This window comes from Pristis pectinata, chromosome 19, assembly GCF_009764475.1.
Source record: "Pristis pectinata isolate sPriPec2 chromosome 19, sPriPec2.1.pri, whole genome shotgun sequence".
NCBI lineage: Eukaryota > Metazoa > Chordata > Chondrichthyes > Rhinopristiformes > Pristidae > Pristis > Pristis pectinata.
In genome coordinates this window covers 14101665-14121636 of record NC_067423.1, presented here as the reverse complement: position 1 = coordinate 14121636, position 19972 = coordinate 14101665, and the positions used below count along the sequence as shown (strand labels likewise).

General features: G+C 39.6%; 1 protein-coding gene across 9 annotated transcripts in view; it reads right to left on the bottom strand.

The window, feature by feature from the left end:
• Positions 1–3003: 3003 nt before the first annotated feature.
• The window catches only part of nrf1 (nuclear respiratory factor 1), a 69696-nt gene continuing 52727 nt past the window's right edge, over positions 3004–19972 (bottom strand). For 4 of the 9 annotated variants that reach the window (XM_052033721.1, XM_052033725.1, XM_052033722.1 and 1 more), the window contains 3 exons: positions 14856–14981; positions 12277–12312; positions 6327–6878 (listed from right to left, as the gene is read on the bottom strand). In XM_052033721.1, coding sequence (XP_051889681.1) covers positions 6706–6878; positions 12277–12312; positions 14856–14981 — 335 coding nt within the window. In that variant the 3' untranslated portion in view covers positions 6327–6705. Of the gene's footprint in view, positions 6879–12276; positions 12313–14855; positions 14982–19972 lie in introns of all 9 variants that reach the window. The other 5 variants (XM_052033729.1, XM_052033728.1, XM_052033723.1 and 2 more) reach the window with 4 other exon arrangements.

The following is a 19972-nucleotide window of genomic DNA, read 5'->3' as shown; positions in this document are numbered from 1 at the left end:
GTAAATAGGACTTGAACAAAGAAATGCAAATGAAAGAAAAACACCTGCACATTGCATACTCACCATCAATCATTCACTGCCCACCTTCTTCTTTGCTGGGCAATCCTGCAATCTCTGAAAGTGGCTACACAGATTGATAGGGCGGTAAAGAAGGCATATGGTATGCTTTCCTTCATTAGATGAGGCATTGAGTTCAAGAGTCAGGAAGTTATGCTGAAGCTTTATAAAACTTTAGTTAGGCTGCATCTGGAGTATTGCATTCAGTTCTGGTCACCCCATTATAGGAAGGATGTCGAGGCTTTGGAGAGGGTGCAGAAGAGGTTTACCAAGATGCTGCCTGGATTAGAGGGCATGTGCTGGGAGGATAGGTTGGACAAACTTGGGTTGCTCTCTCTGGAGCGGCAGAGGCTGAGGGGAGATCTGATAGAGGTTTATAAGACTATGAGAGGCATAGATAGCCAGCCAGTATCTTTTCCCCAGGGTTGAAATGGTCTAATACCAGAGGGCATGCATTTAAGGTGATAGGGGTTAAGTTCAAAGGAGATGTGCGGGGCAAGTTTTTATACACAGATAGTGGTGGGTACCTGGAATGCGCTGTGTGGGGTGGTGGTGGAGGCAAATACAATAGGGGCTCATGTTGTTCCATTGTTTAAGAAAGGCTCGAAGGGTAAACCAGGTAATTACAGGCCAGTGAGCCTGACATTAGTAGTGGGTAAATTATTGGAAGGTGTTCTGAGAGATAGGACATATAAGTATTTGGACAGCCAAGGGTTGATTAAGGATAGTCAGCATGGCTTTGTGCATGGTAGATCATGTTTAACGAATCTTGTGGAGTTTTTTGAGGAGGTCACTAACAAAGTAGATGAAGGTAAGGCTGTGGATGTTGTCTACATGGACTTTAGTAAGGCCTTTGACAAGGTCCCACATGGGAAATTAGTTCAGAAGGTTCAGTCAATGGGTATCCATGGAAAGGTTGTAAACTGGATTCGAAATTGGCTGAGTGGGAGAAGACAGAGAGTGGTTGTGGATGGTTGTTTCTCAGATTGGAGGCCTGTGACTAGTGGTGTGCCTCAGGGATCTGTGTTGGGGCCATTGTTGTTTGTTGTATATATCAATGATCTAGACGATAATGTGGTAAATTAGATTAGTAAATTTGCGGATGACACTAAGATTGGAGGTGTAGTGGACGGCGAGGAAGGCTTTCAAAGCTTGCAGAGGGATCTGGACCAAATGGAAAAATGGTCCAGAAAATGGCAGATGGAACTTAATGCAGACAAGTGTGAGGTGTTGCATTTTGGAAGGACAAGTCAAGGGAGGACATACACAGTAAATGGTAGGGCACTGAGGAGTGCGGAGGAACAAAGGGATCTGGGAGTTCAGATACATAATTCCCTGAAAGTAGAGTCACAGGTAGACAGGGTTGTAAAAAAGGCTTTTGGCATCCAGGCATTTATAAATCAAAGTATTGAGCATAGGAGTTGGAATGTTTTGGTGAGGTTGTATAAGTCATTGGTGAGACCAAATTTGGAATATTGTGTGCAGTTCTGGTCACTGAACTACAAGAAGGATGTCAGTAAGATTGAAAGAGTGCAGAGGAGATTTACTAGAATGTTGCTGGGTCTTCAGGAGTTGAGTTACAGGGAAAGATTGAGCAAGTTAGGACTTTATTCCTTGGAGCGGAGAAGAATGAGGGGAGACATGATAGAGGTTTACAAAATGATGAGGGGCATAGATGGAGTTAATGCAAGTAGTCTCTTTCCACCTAGATTAGGAGAGATAAGTACGAGAGGACATGGCATGGCTTTAGGGTGAAAGGGGAAAGGTTTAGGGGGAACATTAGAGGGAACTCCTTCACTCAAAGAATGGTGGGAGTGTGGAATGGGCTGCCATCTGATGCGGTAAATGTGGGCTCGCTCTTAACTTTTAAGAGTAAATTGGATAGATACATGTACGAGAGAGGTCTGGAGGGGTATGAGCTGGGGGCAGGTAAATGGGACTAGCAGAATAATGTTTCGGCACAGACTAGAAGGGCCAAATGGCCTGTTTTCTGTGCTGTAGTTTTCTATGGGGCATTCAAGAAGCTCTTAGATGGGCACATGAATGTGAGGGAAATGGTAGAATACGGACATTGTGTAGGCAGAAGGGATTAGTTTAGTTAGGCATTTTATTACTAATGTAAATGGTTTGGCACAACATTGTGGGCCAAAGGGCCTGTTCCTGTGCTGTACTGTTATGTATTCTCTTAGGAAACTCAAAAAGAATGAAGACCTTAAGGCCAATATGGGAAAAAAATGGTCTTGGAAATTTCTTAGGTGAATGAAACAGTCCAGGAGATTAGAATGGGAATCATTTTCTCCAATTATTGCAGTGTAAACCTTTTGTTCTCAATTTGAAATCCTGAAGATCGACTCCAAGTGTTTCTGGCTCTAGTCTTGTATTAGTCTGGATGCGAGAGGGACTCCAACCATCACACAATAGAGCTATCCTTGATTGATTCCATGCCACTTTGGTTGATAGAGAATGCTTCAGTTTTAATAGTGAATAAACTCTTTCCACTTTTTGTTGGGTGAATTTGTTATAAAAACCACCCAGAGTTCAAGCTTCAGTAGTCTATTTTATCTCAGAGGTACTTCTGAGCAGAAGTGAGGAATGACAGCACTGCAGAAGGCACAATAGTACTGTTTATAATGCAGCATTTACATTTGACCAACCTCATTTTAAGATGCATCATGGATGAGGTACAGAGCAAAGCCATTGCCTGCTGGGAAGGCAGAATTTCATTGGATTATTGAAGTGCTATAGAAATGCAAGTCTTTCTTTTTCTAGTCCTGATTGAAAAAGAACACCTGAATTACATTTCAATTCTTGCACTGGTGATGCTTCACACAAACACTGAAGTGCCAAATTCAGAAAGTTATAAACCATGGGGCAAAGCCCACAGACAATGGTGTTGAGTCTGACCAATATTAATTCACAAAAGACCACTCTTTAAAGACAGTTTAATATAGGGAGAATGGGGAGACAATTCCAGGCAGAGGAATACAGTATATAGAAGAATGAGGCCAAAGTTCACACTGATGAGGAAATAAAACCTGGTTTTATCCTGGTTGGTGCATTGACCAAATAAATGAGGGCACATAGTGGTGCTAAGTCCCATTAAATAATTCAATGCAAGCTGAGCAAAGTTTAAAATCTACACATCTCCTACTCAGATAAATTGAGTTTAAACAATGATAGAAGAAGAGATGGAGAGGAGAGCAGCATTGGATAAGGTACAGTTGTAAGAAGAAATGATAAAATGGAGATGAGACCATTTGGGAAGGAAAAAAATGGAAGATGGAAATGGAGATTTACAAATGGAATGGGAAGAGGGGGTAACATGCAGAAGGGAAGTATAGAAGATACAGGAACAGAGAAGAGAGACAGTCAGCTTGAGGAGAGCACAAGTACAGCACTTTCAGGGTTTGAGTTAATGTGCTGAACATTGGCTACGTTGTCTGATTCCCAATGAAGTTATCTGCCCTGGCTTAATAGATCAGCCAGTTCTCAACAAGGACTGGGTGTCTGTTTTGCTGTACATTTCTTAGCCAATACCACTACTGCAAAGAACATTGTGTGACTGCAATAAAAGAGGCAAAGGCCAGCAGCCTCCATCTTACCAGGATTATTCACATCTTTATTACACACCATGAGCTTGCCAAGCTCAAAAAAAAGCTGGCGGTGTTTAGTTGGCAAATCACATTTCCCAAACAAAAAGAAAGCAACATAGTAAACAAAATCAAATGCAAATTACTTCATTCAAATACATTTTCAGAGTATCCAAGGGGAATAAATATGGTAGCGAACAAACCACAGTACTTCTACGACCTGCAGCCACTTTCAGCAATTAAAAGAATTTTTCTTTATTATATATACAGTATTTGTATCTATATGAAGATTCAATCTTTGCAATGTGTCACCTGACCATTGTGGCCACCTTCTGCCGTATCCATTGGTCCACTTCACTAATTAGGCAAAATATGAAGGAACAAGTAGAAATTAACATTTCTTCCATTTCCAAAAATCTGTAGGAGTAATTTTCAATCCATTCCAGCTTGCTGGATAGGATTAATTTTCACTGTTACTGGAATACATTCTGTGTGGAGACCAACTTACTCCCAAAGCTCTTTCTCCTAATCATCCCACCCACTATCAACAACGCAAAGTCAACAAGCTTCTATGTGGAATTTAACTCGTATTGACATGGCCTCAATGTGCCCAATGGTATAGTTTTGTGCCATAATGATTCAACCAGTGGAAGCATGCATCATTGGTGCTTCATCACATATTATCACTGATTTTTTTCAAGTTGGACAAATTGGAATTTCTATCTGACCCATGCCTCAGTTGTGTACACGAGTTACAAGGGTTTGAACAGTATCATCATGAAGGAGATGGGAAATCAAGTACAATTTTAATAAAGTGTGATGATGATTGTGGGAAACCTCCACATGTCCCACACCCAAAATCTAGCTATTTCACTGCAGATTATCTATCCTTCCAAATTCAGGACTGGAGAGGCGTTCTTAACACTAAGGTGAAGCACTATGTGGCACACTTCTATCATTGCTACAAGGACTGATGAAATAATGTAGTGCACATAAAGCAAATTGGCACTTCGGCTTAAGTGCAATTTTTTTTCCTGATAGAACACAGGGACAAGCATTAAGTAACGCCAGTGACAACATTGCAGTGCAGTTTCCTGGTCTGATTTGAAGACCAAGGTCAATGACAAGGAATACCAAAGCAGCTTAAATAACATCCAGCCCCACAGTAGTTTGACTTTATTAAGCTCTCTTCACTTTCCCATAACTACCAAGGAGAATTAATCACTGTGCCACAATACCTCTCATGCATCACCAGGTATGGACGATAGAATCTACAACGTGCAACAAGATCATCATATCTTTGTTTTCACTTGCCCCAGTCACTCATATAATCCATTGTCCCTCATTTGACGAGGTCTCGTGAACAATGCCAAATGAAGTCTGAATTTTACTCTTAGCTCCACTTCTAATTTTATTTATTTGAGTCTGTCTACTCACTAAGAAAATAAATTCCACAACTAAAAGTCTTTCAGAAAAACACCAGGAACAAGGTGCAGACCACAATACTGGGACCTTGAATAGCTTACCATTCATGCAGTTTGACTAATGTGCATCAATGGAAACCTAAAATATGTTTTATATTAATTCACATGGATATGTGGGCTAACTACAGGATAGGACAATTTTGTTCTGCATATTGAATCATATGGAATCCAGCCCCATTTTCCAAAATAGGGGTACAAGAAGCAAGCATTCTGCTCAGACAGGTCCACAAACCTTCATTATAGATAAACTGCCTACTCTCCCTTCCTTGGGATATTTTACTATGTCAAAGACACTATATAAATGCAAATTGTAGTTGTATCCCTATTCTTATTCATTTAGTGGTTTTAATCCAATTCCAAACAATTATTTTGTGACCGTTCATTACATGGACTTGGTCTAACAGTGGGAGTAAGTAGACTGGAGTCTTGAGACAGTCACAGCGCATATGTCCCTCTCTCCTGTGCCTGAAGCCCAAGTCCTTGGCAATGTCCAAAGCCCACAAAGTGGTACCTTTGTGCTCAATATTTACTGCAGCAGCTTTCCTTTGTCGGTAAAGAGCTCGCTGGAACTTGGGTTTTATATCCATTGGAATTGACAAGAAATAAATAAAATTTACGTAAAATTAAAACTATTAAAAATAATTCCTGGTGCACTTGATAGTTTGCTGATCTAGTTTGCTTTGTCCCTTTGTGTGGGTCCTGCTTATCTTCACATTCCCCTTAAATTCCAACCAGCTTTTAACCTTTCTCTTTTCCCAAAGGCTCTGGTTGGTGTTTTCAACCATCTGGTATCTCACAGAAGTGGCCATTCTGGGCCCAAAGACTGAAGGTGATAGTGGGGGGACCCCAGAGCCTGAGCAGCCTGCATGTGGTAGCACATGTATATATGTACAATAGACACACATATGTATATACACATAAACATTCAAACAGGGGTTACTGGGCAGTGATTGGAAGAGAGAACTCAGGTGATTAATCCCCTCCCACGCTGTAAAGTTGAACACAGTGGAGACCAGGGATATAAAACTTACTGCATTAACTTGAATATTTAAAACAAGTGAAATAGCAATAAAGTAAAAATCTGTACACCAACCAGAGATTGGCATTTAAAAGGATCGATGTTCTGGTTCTGTGCCAACTTTTATTGAGATGGAAAATGCAGAGATCTGCCCCTAGCCCCACCCACCCATGTCAATCCAAACCTCTGGAACCACAATTAGAAAGTTCCGAATCGAGATCACTAATAAACAAGACCACTCCGCCATCTTCAGTCAAAGACACAAACACTTTGTGCATAAATACAGAGAAACGTATACAAATAGGTTTGATTTTCTTTTTCCTTCTCCTGACCCACCCACCCAATATAAAACAGTAAATACAAGAGCTTGAAATCTCTTTGAAGGTAATATAAGAGACAAGAGGTCCTTCCGTTATCTTTCTCTCTCAAACACTAAAGCCACAAGGGGTATGGCCTACTTTTACTTTCATGGCCACCTGTTAACGCACAAGACACCTGATTGCAGGACTCCAAAGCTGGACTTCTGAAGTAAAGTTGCTTTGTCACTGGTATGTCCTCACTGTTCCAGTGTCACCACCTCCACCGCTTGTCCTTCCACTGTTACTCCAGATGACTGAATTTCTGTCATTCGAGTGGTGACAGGGGCCATTGCAACCTGCACGGGCCTGTTACCTTGGGCCAAGCTGGTCACAACGGTCTGGTACATGCTCACTGGGATTTGCACCAGGCCTGAAAATAAAGGAAAGGAAAAGAGCAAGTTAAAAATACAGACACACATTCCTTACTGCAACATCACTAGCATTTCCCTCTAATAAAGCAACCCAATTTGTGGGTATTTCCAACAGGTTGTCAACTCCAATTATGGCCTGCATGCTACCAGAAATATCAGCTCCTCTCAATTTATCCTTGCTTTTCTTTGGAAAATCAAACCATTTCTTTCTCATTTTAGAGATGGGGATCAAGAAATGTTGTTTGGAACTCTGAAGAGTCAAGGGTACAACTCTCCAGCTACAGGAGTACAAGGAAAAGCAGACAGAAAAAAGACACACAGAGACACACACACACACACTTTTATGCTACCCCACACAATGCAGGGCTTCATCATGGAAGAAGTTCTGTAAGAGTACTTCCTGATTTCCAAGGTAATCGGGTAACATTCTGGATTAGTTCCTTATCCCAGTGTAAAAATACATTTCACAAACATTCCCATTCAAACCCCCATCAGACAAGAAACTATCATGTGGTATATTCAAATATAGCAATCCACACCTCAATCATCATTCCTAAGCAGATAGTTTGTACATGACCGTACTGCAACTTCAGTGTAGAATCTTCCTCAAGCTTTAGTCCTCTGCTTTCTGGGTCTAGTTCCTTGTTCATCCTCTCCTATTCAGCCAAATAGGTTCTATATTCTGGAACATTCACCCTATATCCTGTAAGCCCGCTTTCTGCCTTTAGTTATCTCTAATTACTCCAATTTTGTGTAATGCCCATTTCTCTTCTGTAAAGCACGCTGAAAAATGTCTAATTTGTGTGCTATATAGATGCTGCCCAATTATTTTCTGATGGAATTAACCAAAGTGATCTTCTTTGATGTTTTCTGGGAACCTGCTCCCCCATTATCAATGAGCAGGTAGAAGGAATGTAATTGACCCCGATCAAGCAACTTTTGTCCCTCAAGCCTGGATGAGCCACCCAATGTAACCCATACTCATACTTACTTGGGCTGGATGCAAAGGGCCTCTCTCACTGATTCTCCAAATCCCAAACCAGTGGCACAGTGAAGACGGTCTGCACCAAAACACCCCCAACATCCTTCAATAACCAGGTAAGCTGGGACTGGGCCTTACGAGCTATAAAGTTTGCCATGGATTTTAACAGTTTCTAAAGTTCTCTAACATTCAGAGACATTCAAAAGTATCAATATTGAACTAAATAACTAAAGAAAATTATTAAAAAAGTTTAAAATATAAAAGTAAACTTAAATATTAAAAACATTAAACTAAAGCAAATTCCCACTCAATTTGGTCATGGCTCATGCACTTTTTCATGGACATAGATGGGATTTGCTGTACTCAAACATGCAAAGATTTCATTTGTTGCCTTTTTGTAATAATTATTCACACTTTAGCTACCAATGATGAACAGAGGAAATATTCCCCCAGTGCAAGAATAGTATAGTTGAGAAGAGTTTGCTCTAAAGATCTTGATTTACTGCATGGTCAACTCTAAGCTGAGCAAAGTTGTAGTGTAATTGTGCCTCTGTTCTTTGATTCAGGAATGGAGGAAAAAAAATACCCCGCCTCTGATCACAATCCAGTTGGAACCCTGAACAAGGATAGTATTGGATTCAGCTGAGCTAACTCAAAGGTTAGGCAGCCAGCTGTTACCCACAATGATAGCTCAGTCGTGAAGAACAAGCAGCTGATGAGGGCAGAGGGGTGATCATCTGAATGCCAACAAACCGTTGAAGCCTTCGGGAGTAAGGTAAATGTGTGCGAGTTGCACTACTGAGTAACATACATGTTTGGCACCAATCAACTGACAAGAATCCTCTTATCCAAATGGCTTCACTACTTGCTGGACAGTGAGCGTCATCAGAATATTCAGTAATGGCATCAAAGCAGTGTCCTATTTCTGATATTTACACAGGCAGCCTTCAGGCAGAATATCTTGATGTAAACAATGTATGGGAATTTTAGACATTTATGCACATTCCTCAATGCTCTCACATTGCATTAGCGTGACCCTTCACGCCTCATTGTCTGACAGCACCCAATTTTCACACGGAGCTAATAATGAACGAGTCATAAACCTCACCCATGTTTTGGTTCCTCAAACCTTTCATTGGCTGTACGGTGCTTTTGCAGGTCGGGAGATTGTGAAAGGTTCAGCATAGATGTTAGCTGCAATATTTTTTTTTGTGTGGGTTACCTTGGCTGGACTATCAGGTGACTTTTTTCTGGCAAAAAAAATTGCAGATTGCCAAAATTTCCTGCATTTAATATCTTTCCCTATTTAATAAGGTTAGATCACCCTCTACAATTGAGGCTGTGCCAAGTTATTTTTAATTCATTTTGAAAGATTCGGAGGACTTAGCCATGTGAATGATTTAGTAGAGTTAATCCTACGGGTTATATAATTGATGATTAATTTGTAAACAGACGGAGCTTTTATTATTTTTTTCAGTACCTCTGTCTATATGTCTAGAATCAACCTCTAATGAAGCTAATCTTTACATCTTCATCCTGACATGGGTTGACAAGCTTTCAAAGTATATAAAAAAGATAAAAAGCTCTCTTACCCGCAACCCCATCCCCCTCCCCACACTCACACACAACCAAATCACAGCATTCAAAAGAAATGAAGTGGATTATACAATTAGAGGCCATTACAATTAAGTAATATGCAAGGGTACGGGGTGGTTTATGGGGAATTAGGGGCATGATCATGAGAGGCTGGAAAGGTGAGGACTGTTTACTTTGGAGGAGAGGTTAAGAGGTGACATGATAGAGGTTTCCCAAGATGATGAGAGATTTTTTTAAGAATAGAGAACAAGCAATCCCTCTGGCAAGTAATCACCAATCATAAGACATGGATGTAAGATCACTAACTCAAGATCTGGAGAAAAATTGAGAAATGCTTTCCACTCAGAGTTGTCAGATCTAGAACATTCTAACTGTATAAGTGGATGCTAGTCTATAAATATTTTTTAAAGGAGGTTGGTGAAGCACATTGAGAACAAGGAATATTATAGAGTTATGTACAAATGGTAATGGCATAAGACCCAGCATAACTGTTTTTTCAAAGAGCCAGCACCGACTCTATAAGCTTCCACGACAGTTTAAAATGGAAGCAGTGTAGGGCGAATTGTTACAGGGGCATTATTTCCAGACATGTTGTCTAATTCTAATCTTACTGAACTGCTGGATGTCAGTAAAAAAAAACAAGTTGGATTATAACCACAAACACTTTAACCACTTAAGATGACCTATAAATACAAATTCTAGCCATGAAAAGCAAAAATAGATGTCACTTGGCCCAAACTGCTCCACGTTCCAAACCCGCAGCGCCCCCCCCCCCCCCCGATCCTTGTTCATCTAATACTATTGGCCTGTCCTTCTATTCCTTAAATGATTATCCAGCTTCCCTTTGAATGTGTCTATATTAATCACTTCAACTACTCCTTATGAAAAGGTGTCTTACACTCTCATCATTTGCAGGGTAGTTTCTCTAGAATTCCTTATTGGACTTAGAAGTGACTATCATGCAGTTTTCATAACTGCCCTTAGGTTAGGAGTCCCCAGATGTGAAGAGCACTACACTTAGGCCAATTTTATAAGGAGCAAGGAAATATGTCAGACTGTGAATAGGACAGAGCCACTAGCTTGTCATAAGCCCTGGACTTAAGCTCATTACTCCACTCCTAGACCGACTTGGATTCAGTACTTTTATTAAACCCAATCACACAATAACGTCGCTCAACAACAAAGTCTCTAGTTGCATCTTAATAAGAAAGGGGCTGAGGCTAATCACAAAAATGGGGGAGGGGATGGTATTGCAGGATTTGAAATTAGAAAGTGGAGAATTTTCCTTCACTTCATTTCCTGAATTTCACTGGGTACAGTTTTGCAGGCAACAGATACTAGCACAGAGAACAGCACAGACTTAATTGCCAGCTGATGATAAATTCTGAAAATCTTAATTTCTGGCAGCCAAGCGGTTTGACTCATAGACTTTATTAGCTAACTTATTAATCCATCCAACCAACTACAAAGATTCTCATTCCAATTGTCTCCTTCTTTTGAACTTTTGGTACAGTGGTGGCCACCTACTGTGGTCTCCACTACTTCTCTTTAGTCTCAATTTCCAACAACTGTTGTATCCTTCTGCCCTTGCTCATCTATTAATTAGATGGTTCTGAAAGCATTGGAGTACTTGGGCAACCCTAATCTCTACCCTATCACAGACATTCCCTTTGTTATCTCCATTTTTTTTTGATGAAAACAGCTCCCAATACTAGATGACAGAGAGTACAAAAGGAACCCTAGTAGCTCAGCGGGTGGAAACTGTCTTTTAATTCCAGAATGGACGTTACCTTCAGGTTAGCCTAAATACAACTTTATTGGTGTCAAAGCTGAACACATGTCAGCAAACCACAGAAATGGAAAAATATCACTCGAGGCCAGTCACATTGTAGAACTTACTGAAACTTAACTTTACACCCACATTTAACTGCCCCAGATACTTCTCATCCGGATGTACACACAGGTACAGAATTGGTAGGTTTCTCTCAGAGTTGCAACTATGAATTCATCAACTTTCAAGGCACCTACATGCCTGTGCCACGGACTAGACAAACTGAAGAGAGATAAAGAACTTAAAATATGAATCCTGGACCACAACCCCCAAGTCCTCATCAACTGGGTGGGTAAAGAACACTTGAGAACAAAGTGCACTAATAGTTAGGAGTCTAATGTGATCAATAGGTTGAGAAATTCTGTTTCATTAAATGGAGAAATAAGGACAGCATATAAATGAGTAAAGGAATTATGGGATGAGGTACATAATCATTAAACGCAAATGCACAGGCCAGAAAGAAATATGAATAAAAGCACACGAAATCTAGATTTTTTGTTCTGACAAACAGATTACAAGTGACAGAAAGAGTAATGTGGGATGCAACGGTTTTCATTTATGGGGCACTAGCACCAATTCTGAGGAAAGAAGAAACTCAAAGGAAATCATTTACAAATTACTTACTTTTATCTTCTAATCCACAGGTCTGGAATCCCCACTGACATCAGGTTCTCTGATCCTATCACAGGTTTGATTGGCATAGGGTTGGAGAGCTGACTCCACAGCAAAACTGGGCTCCGTGGCTGAACTCCACATGGGGTCCAGCAACACAGCACAGTAACATGTGTGGTATCATCTCTCACTCAGTAAATCTTGGACCTCCGTGTTCAGCAGCACATGTGATTGAAATATCAATGGCTGAAAGTCAGCAATTCCAGCCAGCAAGTTTGCTTCATTATGGGGAAACATGAAATTACCACTTTGGTAGGGATAAAAGGAAAGATGGATTTTTAAAAAAAAAATAATGTAACTTTACGTGCAGAGTTACCTGAATGTCCTTGACACGAATCACAAGTTAACATGCCTATGCAATGAGTAATTAAAAGAATAAATGTTATGTCTTTATTACAAATAAATTAACTACAAGAGCAAAGAAATCTTACTGTAATTACCAGCACCTTGGTAAGACCATACATGGACTATTATATATAACTTTGACCTCCTTGCTAAAGTATGGACATAGGGCATTTGTGCCTTTGTGGGAGTGCAATAAGGGCTTGTTAGGCCAATCTTTTGGGATAAGGAATTGTTCTATGAGAAGAGTTTGAATAGACAAGTTCCACATTCCCTTTGGACCAAAAGATCAAAGGGCCTAATCCTGCTGCTATTTCTTACATCAGGTTTTCAGAAAATAGTGTTTTGGACAAATTCAGCATTTGTTATTTATCCAGAATTTCTTGGTGGTGATGGTGGGCTGTACTTATGAATCACCAAAAATGTTTTTTCCAACTGACAGTCTGCTAGACCATTGCAGAGGGCAGTTAAGAATCAACTGCATTGATCAGAAACTGAACGAGACCAGTTGGGGATGGTAGGCATTAGTTTTGTTCTTTTAAACCAGCTTTATGGTCACACTTAATTCAAAAAATGCAATATTTTTAAAAGCTTAATTTAAATAGCTGTAATGACTTAAAACTCATATTCTCTCTAGGATTTTAACACAGGCCTCTACAAATCTAATAACACCCACTACATACCATGCTCCCAATAAACGTGGAGTTGCCCAGACTATCAAAATAAAGTGTATGTTCAATGGACTGAAGGTGCTTTCTGGTAAAATGAAAATCATTAAGTTTGTCAAATTACATGAACATTTCATCCCCCATCAATATATTTTACTGCAAAGGATAATAGTGTAGGCATTGGCTCATTCAGAGTTTAAGATGTCCCTGCTGTAAGGCAACAAGGCTACAAATAGCCTATCAGCTGTCTGTCCTCCAAAGCTCATTATCCTATATCTTAAACTATGGCTGTCAGTGGCTAGCCTGCAATAGATTACCAGACAACACAATCTGCAGACGAGTTGATTATAATAATTACTCCTCTGCTAATCATCTTCTTTTTAAACAGTTAAATCTGTCACTCTTGATCACCTGTCTCCATTTGGAATTATTTTCAGATGTACAGATGGATAAAAAATCTGCCTTGATGCAATTGGCACATTTTTATTTTCCATTACTCTGCTATACAATCAGCCTTCACTCTTATAATTTTAATTTAATAGTTCCATTAGAGACAGCAGCACTCCCACATGCTATATTAAAGTGATTGCATTTTGAAGTTTTTCATTCCTGTTGCCAATATCCTCAATTTTTGCCACATTTATCCTGAAGTTATGAAAATACACGTCACAGCAGTATAGAATCACAGATAGTCTTAGCCCTCTGATGCTATACTTTTATGAGCAAGGTCTGACAATAAAGCCCAATTCTAATCTAAGCTCCAACACCCACACTCTGCCAACAGTCACAGAGCAGCTACCAGCAGTGGAAAGGTACGGGGGGGAAGAGGAAGAGAGAGAAGGGGAGAATGAGAGAGCAAGAGAAAGAGAAGGGTAGAGCAAGAGAGAAGAGGGAGTTCCTGAGAACTGCCTGAGAGACGATTTTTCCTTGAGTTAGAAATGTCCATTTTCTACAGCTACCTACACATCACTCTGCATTAACCCTATAATTCCTTCATTTCATCAAATGTTCATCATAACACTACCCATAATTAAGCTATTAGAATAAATACTGTATCCAGTATTTAATGAATACCATAAAACATTTTATTATTACTGTCTTGAAAAATTCTTCAGAAATTTATGGGAGAATTTGCGTAAAGTCAGATTTCTGTAATGCAGGGAGTCCTTGTAGTAGGATTAATTTTTAATTGTTCTAGTAAAATGTCACCCCTCATCTCTGGATCTTTTGTCAACCACTTTAAATCTATATCCTCCGGTTACCTAGTCTTCCGAGAGTGGAAACAGTTTCCCTTATTAAGAAAACAATTTATGATTTTACCTTCCTGCATTAAATCTCCTCTGAACCTTCCCCACTCTAAGAGAAACAATCCTAGCTTCTCAATTCTCTCCACAAAAGGCATCGTCTTATTAAATTTCCCCTGCATCCTCTTGACATACTTCCTGTGGTGTAGTGCCCACAATTGAAAACCAACACCCGAACTAACCACCAATTTATGAACTTTTTTTTAAACACAATTTCCTTGCTTTTGTATTCTTATGCCTCCAGAAAACAAGTACCTTCTAAGCACTTTCAGGTGCTTTTTAAATTTGTCCTACCATGTTTAAAGATTTGGAGGCAAGAGTGCAAACATTATGTTAGGCTCTCATTTAATTCATTTGTAAGGTACTGGTTAATTAATATTTTAATCTTGGAAATGTTTCTTTTGCAGGAAAGGTCACAATCTGTTTTGGGAGATCACACTAACGTTCAGTATCTTTCCCTTTCTTACTGTGGGCACTTCACTAGATCATGCACCTCTGACTTTGGTGATACCATGCAAACATGGCCCTCTTATATTCAGCATTTTCAAAATGAACTAAATATCACAGGTTTGAATCTTTACCAACACTGATTTCTCGATCCGGTTTGTTGCACTCAGGGGCTTTCTGTTGTTTGCTGCCCGTGGAACTGCGGCAGACAGCGGTCAACTGGGAAGAAGCGGCAACCTTTACGGGAACGTACAAGGCCACTGTGAATTGCAAAATATGAGAGGGGAATATGATGGAAATGGTACTGACACACGCAAAATGAAACCAGCACCACTAGCACAAGCACCCTTGATTTTAATAGTTGCTGCGCCTTCAGCTGCCAAAGCCCTAACCTCTGGAATTTCCTCCCTAAACTTTTCTGCTCTCCACTGTCACCCTTTATTGTGTGCTTCTGGTTAGCTATCCTAATTATGTCTTATGATTCAAATTTTATTTGATAACATTCCAGTAAAATTCTTTGCAATGTTTTACTAATTTAAAGAGCCCATATAAATGCAAGTTGTTGATGCCTTCCAGATATATCACCATTATTGCTTTCTCCAAGAGGTCTTCCTTACAAACTCCAAGCACCTCAAATGACTTTGTACAATGGGTCAGGTATCACTAGTTTATCCTTTGCCACAATGACCAGGTTTACTTTATTTGGCAAACTTGTCTTTTTAAACAATGGGCAATTCTTTGTGGAGGCATCCCACCCAAATGGCCATGTGATATGTGTGAGCCCACAGGATGGATATGACCTGATTACTCAGTGATGGAAGCAAGTCAAATCAAGTATACATTCCATCAGGGAATTTGGCAGGTGGGACCCTCAGTACATCCATCAGGGTCAGGAAGCTTTGGTGAATTGTCCTTCCTAAATGAGGAAGAGCAGGCTTATGGTAACACTGATATCATCACACTGGCCTGACATTACGTAATTCAGCAAAAATTAGGAATCAAACCCCAAATCTTCCTGTTCAACTCTGTATTGGATAAACTCACAACCATTTGAAAGGTTTTTGGAATCTGCTTAAAACAAAAGCAAACTCAAAACTGAAAATTGTTTTATTCCACTGCAACCAAGCTCAGGAAAAATAAGGGAGAAGGCCAGGGTAGGGGCCTGAGCTGAATATCTACAGTGTGGGACAAAGGGGTGATTTGTTCTGCAGCTCTGCCGCTGGTGATTACAGGCTGCAGATTAATGTGGTCACGTGAGATACTTAGAACAAGGCAAGCTGTCAGGAGCTGCTAAGGTCAGCAAGAGCTTTCTATGCAAAGCTTAGTAAAGATGGGGGTTATAGAATGGACCGATTCTTCTATTTTTGATGTCTTTAACCTATCAACAGAGGTGCAGTTCACATGTCCCTCGCTCATTCTTCTCTTCATCATTCAATGTTCAGAATTTTAATTGAAACTTGGTGTGGCCAGGTTATTTCATTCACCTCAATCTTTCCCATCCTTTTTCATTTGGACAGTGTACTGCACTGTACACCTTAATCTGAATCTTCCCAGTGACAATGCCAACACTGAGACACACAAACACACTGTATTTGCTTACATCTGTATAAGTGACAAACATGGCATCTAACATTATTTTTCCCCAGTTCTGGCCCAGGTGCAATTGAACCATAAAATACTGCCCAAACACTTTACCTATTCTTCCAAATAAAAAGGCTAGACAGAGCTTCAACAAAATCTGTGCTGGAATTGAAATTGGATCTATGATTACTCTTCTGCTCTACAGGGAAATGCAACAACTGCAAAAAAAACACATACCAAAACGACCAGGGTCTTAGTCTAAGTAACAGAAGCATAATTGAAAATCATCAGCATAATCCTGTGTGAAATGTGTCCAATACTGTGTCAAATCGGGAATTATTAATAGAAGATGTACAATTGCTAAGGTCCATGGAATAAGTGCGATGGGATTTGTTTTGCTGCTCAAAACTCTGTACTGAATTGCAGCTAAAGAGGTTCAACACGAAAGAAAAAGAAACAGTCCTGCATCAGTATTCTATATCTAAAGTTACCAGTATTGATAGGCGAATAGAAGAAAATAACACATGTATTTCATGCATAAGCAAGCTTGGAACATATACACATGCACACATTTGTGTCATGCAAAGCAAGGTGGATTTCTAGGACATATTAATCTTTGATTTTACGTTTAATTTAAGAGTAAATTTAATCAAGGAAAATTTATGACACAGAAAAAGGCCACTTGGTCCATTGTGTCAATGCATGTCAAAAAAAAAGCTATTCCCCACTTTCCTGTACTTAATCCATGGCCCTTGTAGTCACAGCTCTTCCAAATACACAAAGAACATTTTAGATGTGATCAGGGTTTCTGCCTCTAGCAGACCCCTACCACTCTCGAGGTGAAAATTATTAATTTTCTTTTAATGACTTTCAATCTATGACCCTTAGTTTCAGACCACTCTGCTCAGGAAAAGAGCTGCTTCTTATTTTACTCTATACGTTTATTAATATTATACATGTCATTTTAATTTCCCCTCTGCCTCCTTTGTTCCAAAGAAAATAACCCTATATTACATAATTTTCCCAGTTTTGACAACATCCTCCTAAAGCTCCAAGCACCCTATTTAGGACTCATATTTTAAATAGTTTTATCAAATCTTCTCTCAACTGTGTTCTGAGGAAAACCAACCTCAGCTTAGCCAATATTTTGCTATAATTAAACTCCTCCATTCCTTGTAATATCTTCTCTATACCCTCTTTTGTGCTGTCATCCTTCCTGTAATGTGGTGACCAGAACTTTATGTAGTACTCAAGTTGTTGCCTAACTAGTTTTGTCCTCTCTATTTTATATTCCATGCTACAGTTAATAAAGGAAGGCATCATGCATGCCCTTTTAAGCTTCACCTTAGTGGTTGTGTGCTACCTTTAGGGATCTGTGAGACACACTCTAACATTGCCTTGTTCCTCTTGACCTCACTGCCATTTATATTCCCTTGTCTTCTTGTATTTCTGCAAATGCATTACTTCACACTTCTCTGGATTAAATTCCACTGTTGCTTTTCTGCCCAACTGAAAACCATCTGCATCTTTTTGCAGTCCAAAGCTTTCCTCCTCATTGCCAACCACACGGATAATTTTTGTATCATTTGCAACTTCTTTTCCATTCCTCTACCTTCAGGTCAAAATCAATCATATGTATGTTAAAAAGCAAGAGGCCAAGTACTGAGCCCTGTGGAACCCACTGGTAGAAGCCATCCAGTCACAAAAACACCTGTCAATCATTAGCTTCTGCTTCCTAACACAGAAAATTTTGATCCAATATGCTGCAGTTCTTGGACCCCAGGAGAGAATAGTGTGAAATTATGAAGGCCAGTAGATATCAGGTTCAATTCTTGACCTGAGCTGAGGAATGGTAGTTGTCATTCTCTGAACAGCTTCTCAAGTAAACTCATGCAGCAAGTGAAGAGAGGCCATGGGCTTGAACCATATTTCCAACACGTACTAGGCAGCACGCCAAAGCTAATGGTGGATTGTGCCTCCAACGACTTTACTGGAAGAGAGTCAGTGTTCAATCCGGTGTTGGATCCAGACATGATAATAATGAATTGTTCTGATTACTAAATAATTATAGAAACCATCTGAATACTGTACAAATTGTGATTGGCCAAAATGCCCAAAGAACCAGAGGAGAGATGATAATTTCTCCTCACAACAGCGAGTTATGATCTGGATTACACTGCCCAACAAGGTGATATTAGCGTACTTAATAGCACTTCAAAAAGAAACTGGATAAATTCTTAAAGAGAAAATTGAAAGCTATGGAGAAAAAACAGGGAAGTGGGGTTAACTGGACACCTTTTCTAAAGAGCTGGCAGAGGCATAGTGGAAAGAAATATCCACGAAATATGTTGCAAGATTCTATAAACATATTTCCTCCTAACATGGTATCCTACACAATTTTTCTTTTCTGAAAACTGAAATCAAGTTTATTACTATCTTTTCTAGTTTAATTCTTTTCTAATGCCTGAAGACTGGGGAAACCTTTTCTCCCTCAGCACCCCTGCTTTCAAATTTAATCATAAGTTTCTTTCAAAATCCAAGCTCAAAATCTGATGATACAAAGATGCAAAAGAGAAAGATGATGTGGACGGTTCCATCTTTGATTCAGTAAAAATATATAGCTGGCACAACCTCATGATATCCTGTTGCTTCCTGACTAATACAATGAGTATGCAGAACAATTATACAAGGATGCTGCCGAGACTGGAAAATTTTAACTACGAGAAAAGATTGGAAAGGCTGAGACCGTCTTCTTTGGCTGAGGGAAGATCTACCCAAGTTGTGTAAAATTCTTATGGGTTAAGACAAACAAGAAAAATGCATTTCTCTTGGCAGAGGGATCAAAAATCCAGGGGGTTAGATTTAAAGTAATTGATAGAAGAAAGATTAGAGGAAGATGATGACAAATTTTCTTTAGTCAGATGATGGTAGGTGTCTGGAACTTATTTTCTTAAAGGGTAGAAGCAGAATCCTCATCTTAGCTGAAAAAGTATTTAGATGTATTCTTGAAGAGCCATGATCTGAAGACCTATGGAGAAAGTTTCGGGAAGATGGAATTAGGCTGGATAGCTCTTTCTTATCCGGCCTGGATAAGATGAATAGCACCGTGAATGCATGAGTCCATAAATGCCATGACTTTTTTCTTCTATACCCTACGCACACACTGTACGGTCTCAAATTTGTTGTTTATTAGTTTTGACCCAAAATTGCCTCTCCTTCCCTCTTTCCTACTTTATCTTATACTAATAATGCCACAGAAGGAAGCCATTTGACTGTCCTAAGCAGCCACATCCTATGCCAAAAAAATATGGTCCCTCACATGATTTTTTTTTGATATAGTGGCAGAAGATGTTAAATTGCTGAGGGGCTTCTGACTTTAAATAGTTTTGCTAAACAAAAATTACTAGTCATTTTTGATTTAACAAGATAGTTCCATTTCTCACACATTTGTGTATCAATGTTGCATGCTCAATGCCATATTATCCTTTGCTTCCTAATGAACTCTGTCAATTTTGCTGTCACCATGTTTTAAGACTCTCAGGCAAGTAGCAACTGTACACCCATTTAATGGTGATGACATAATGTAATCTGCCTGCTGGACCCTGGAACGCCTATGTTAGGCAACAATGACCTTGAGTGGTTATTGCTGATTGTTCTGGCAAAGGCAGCC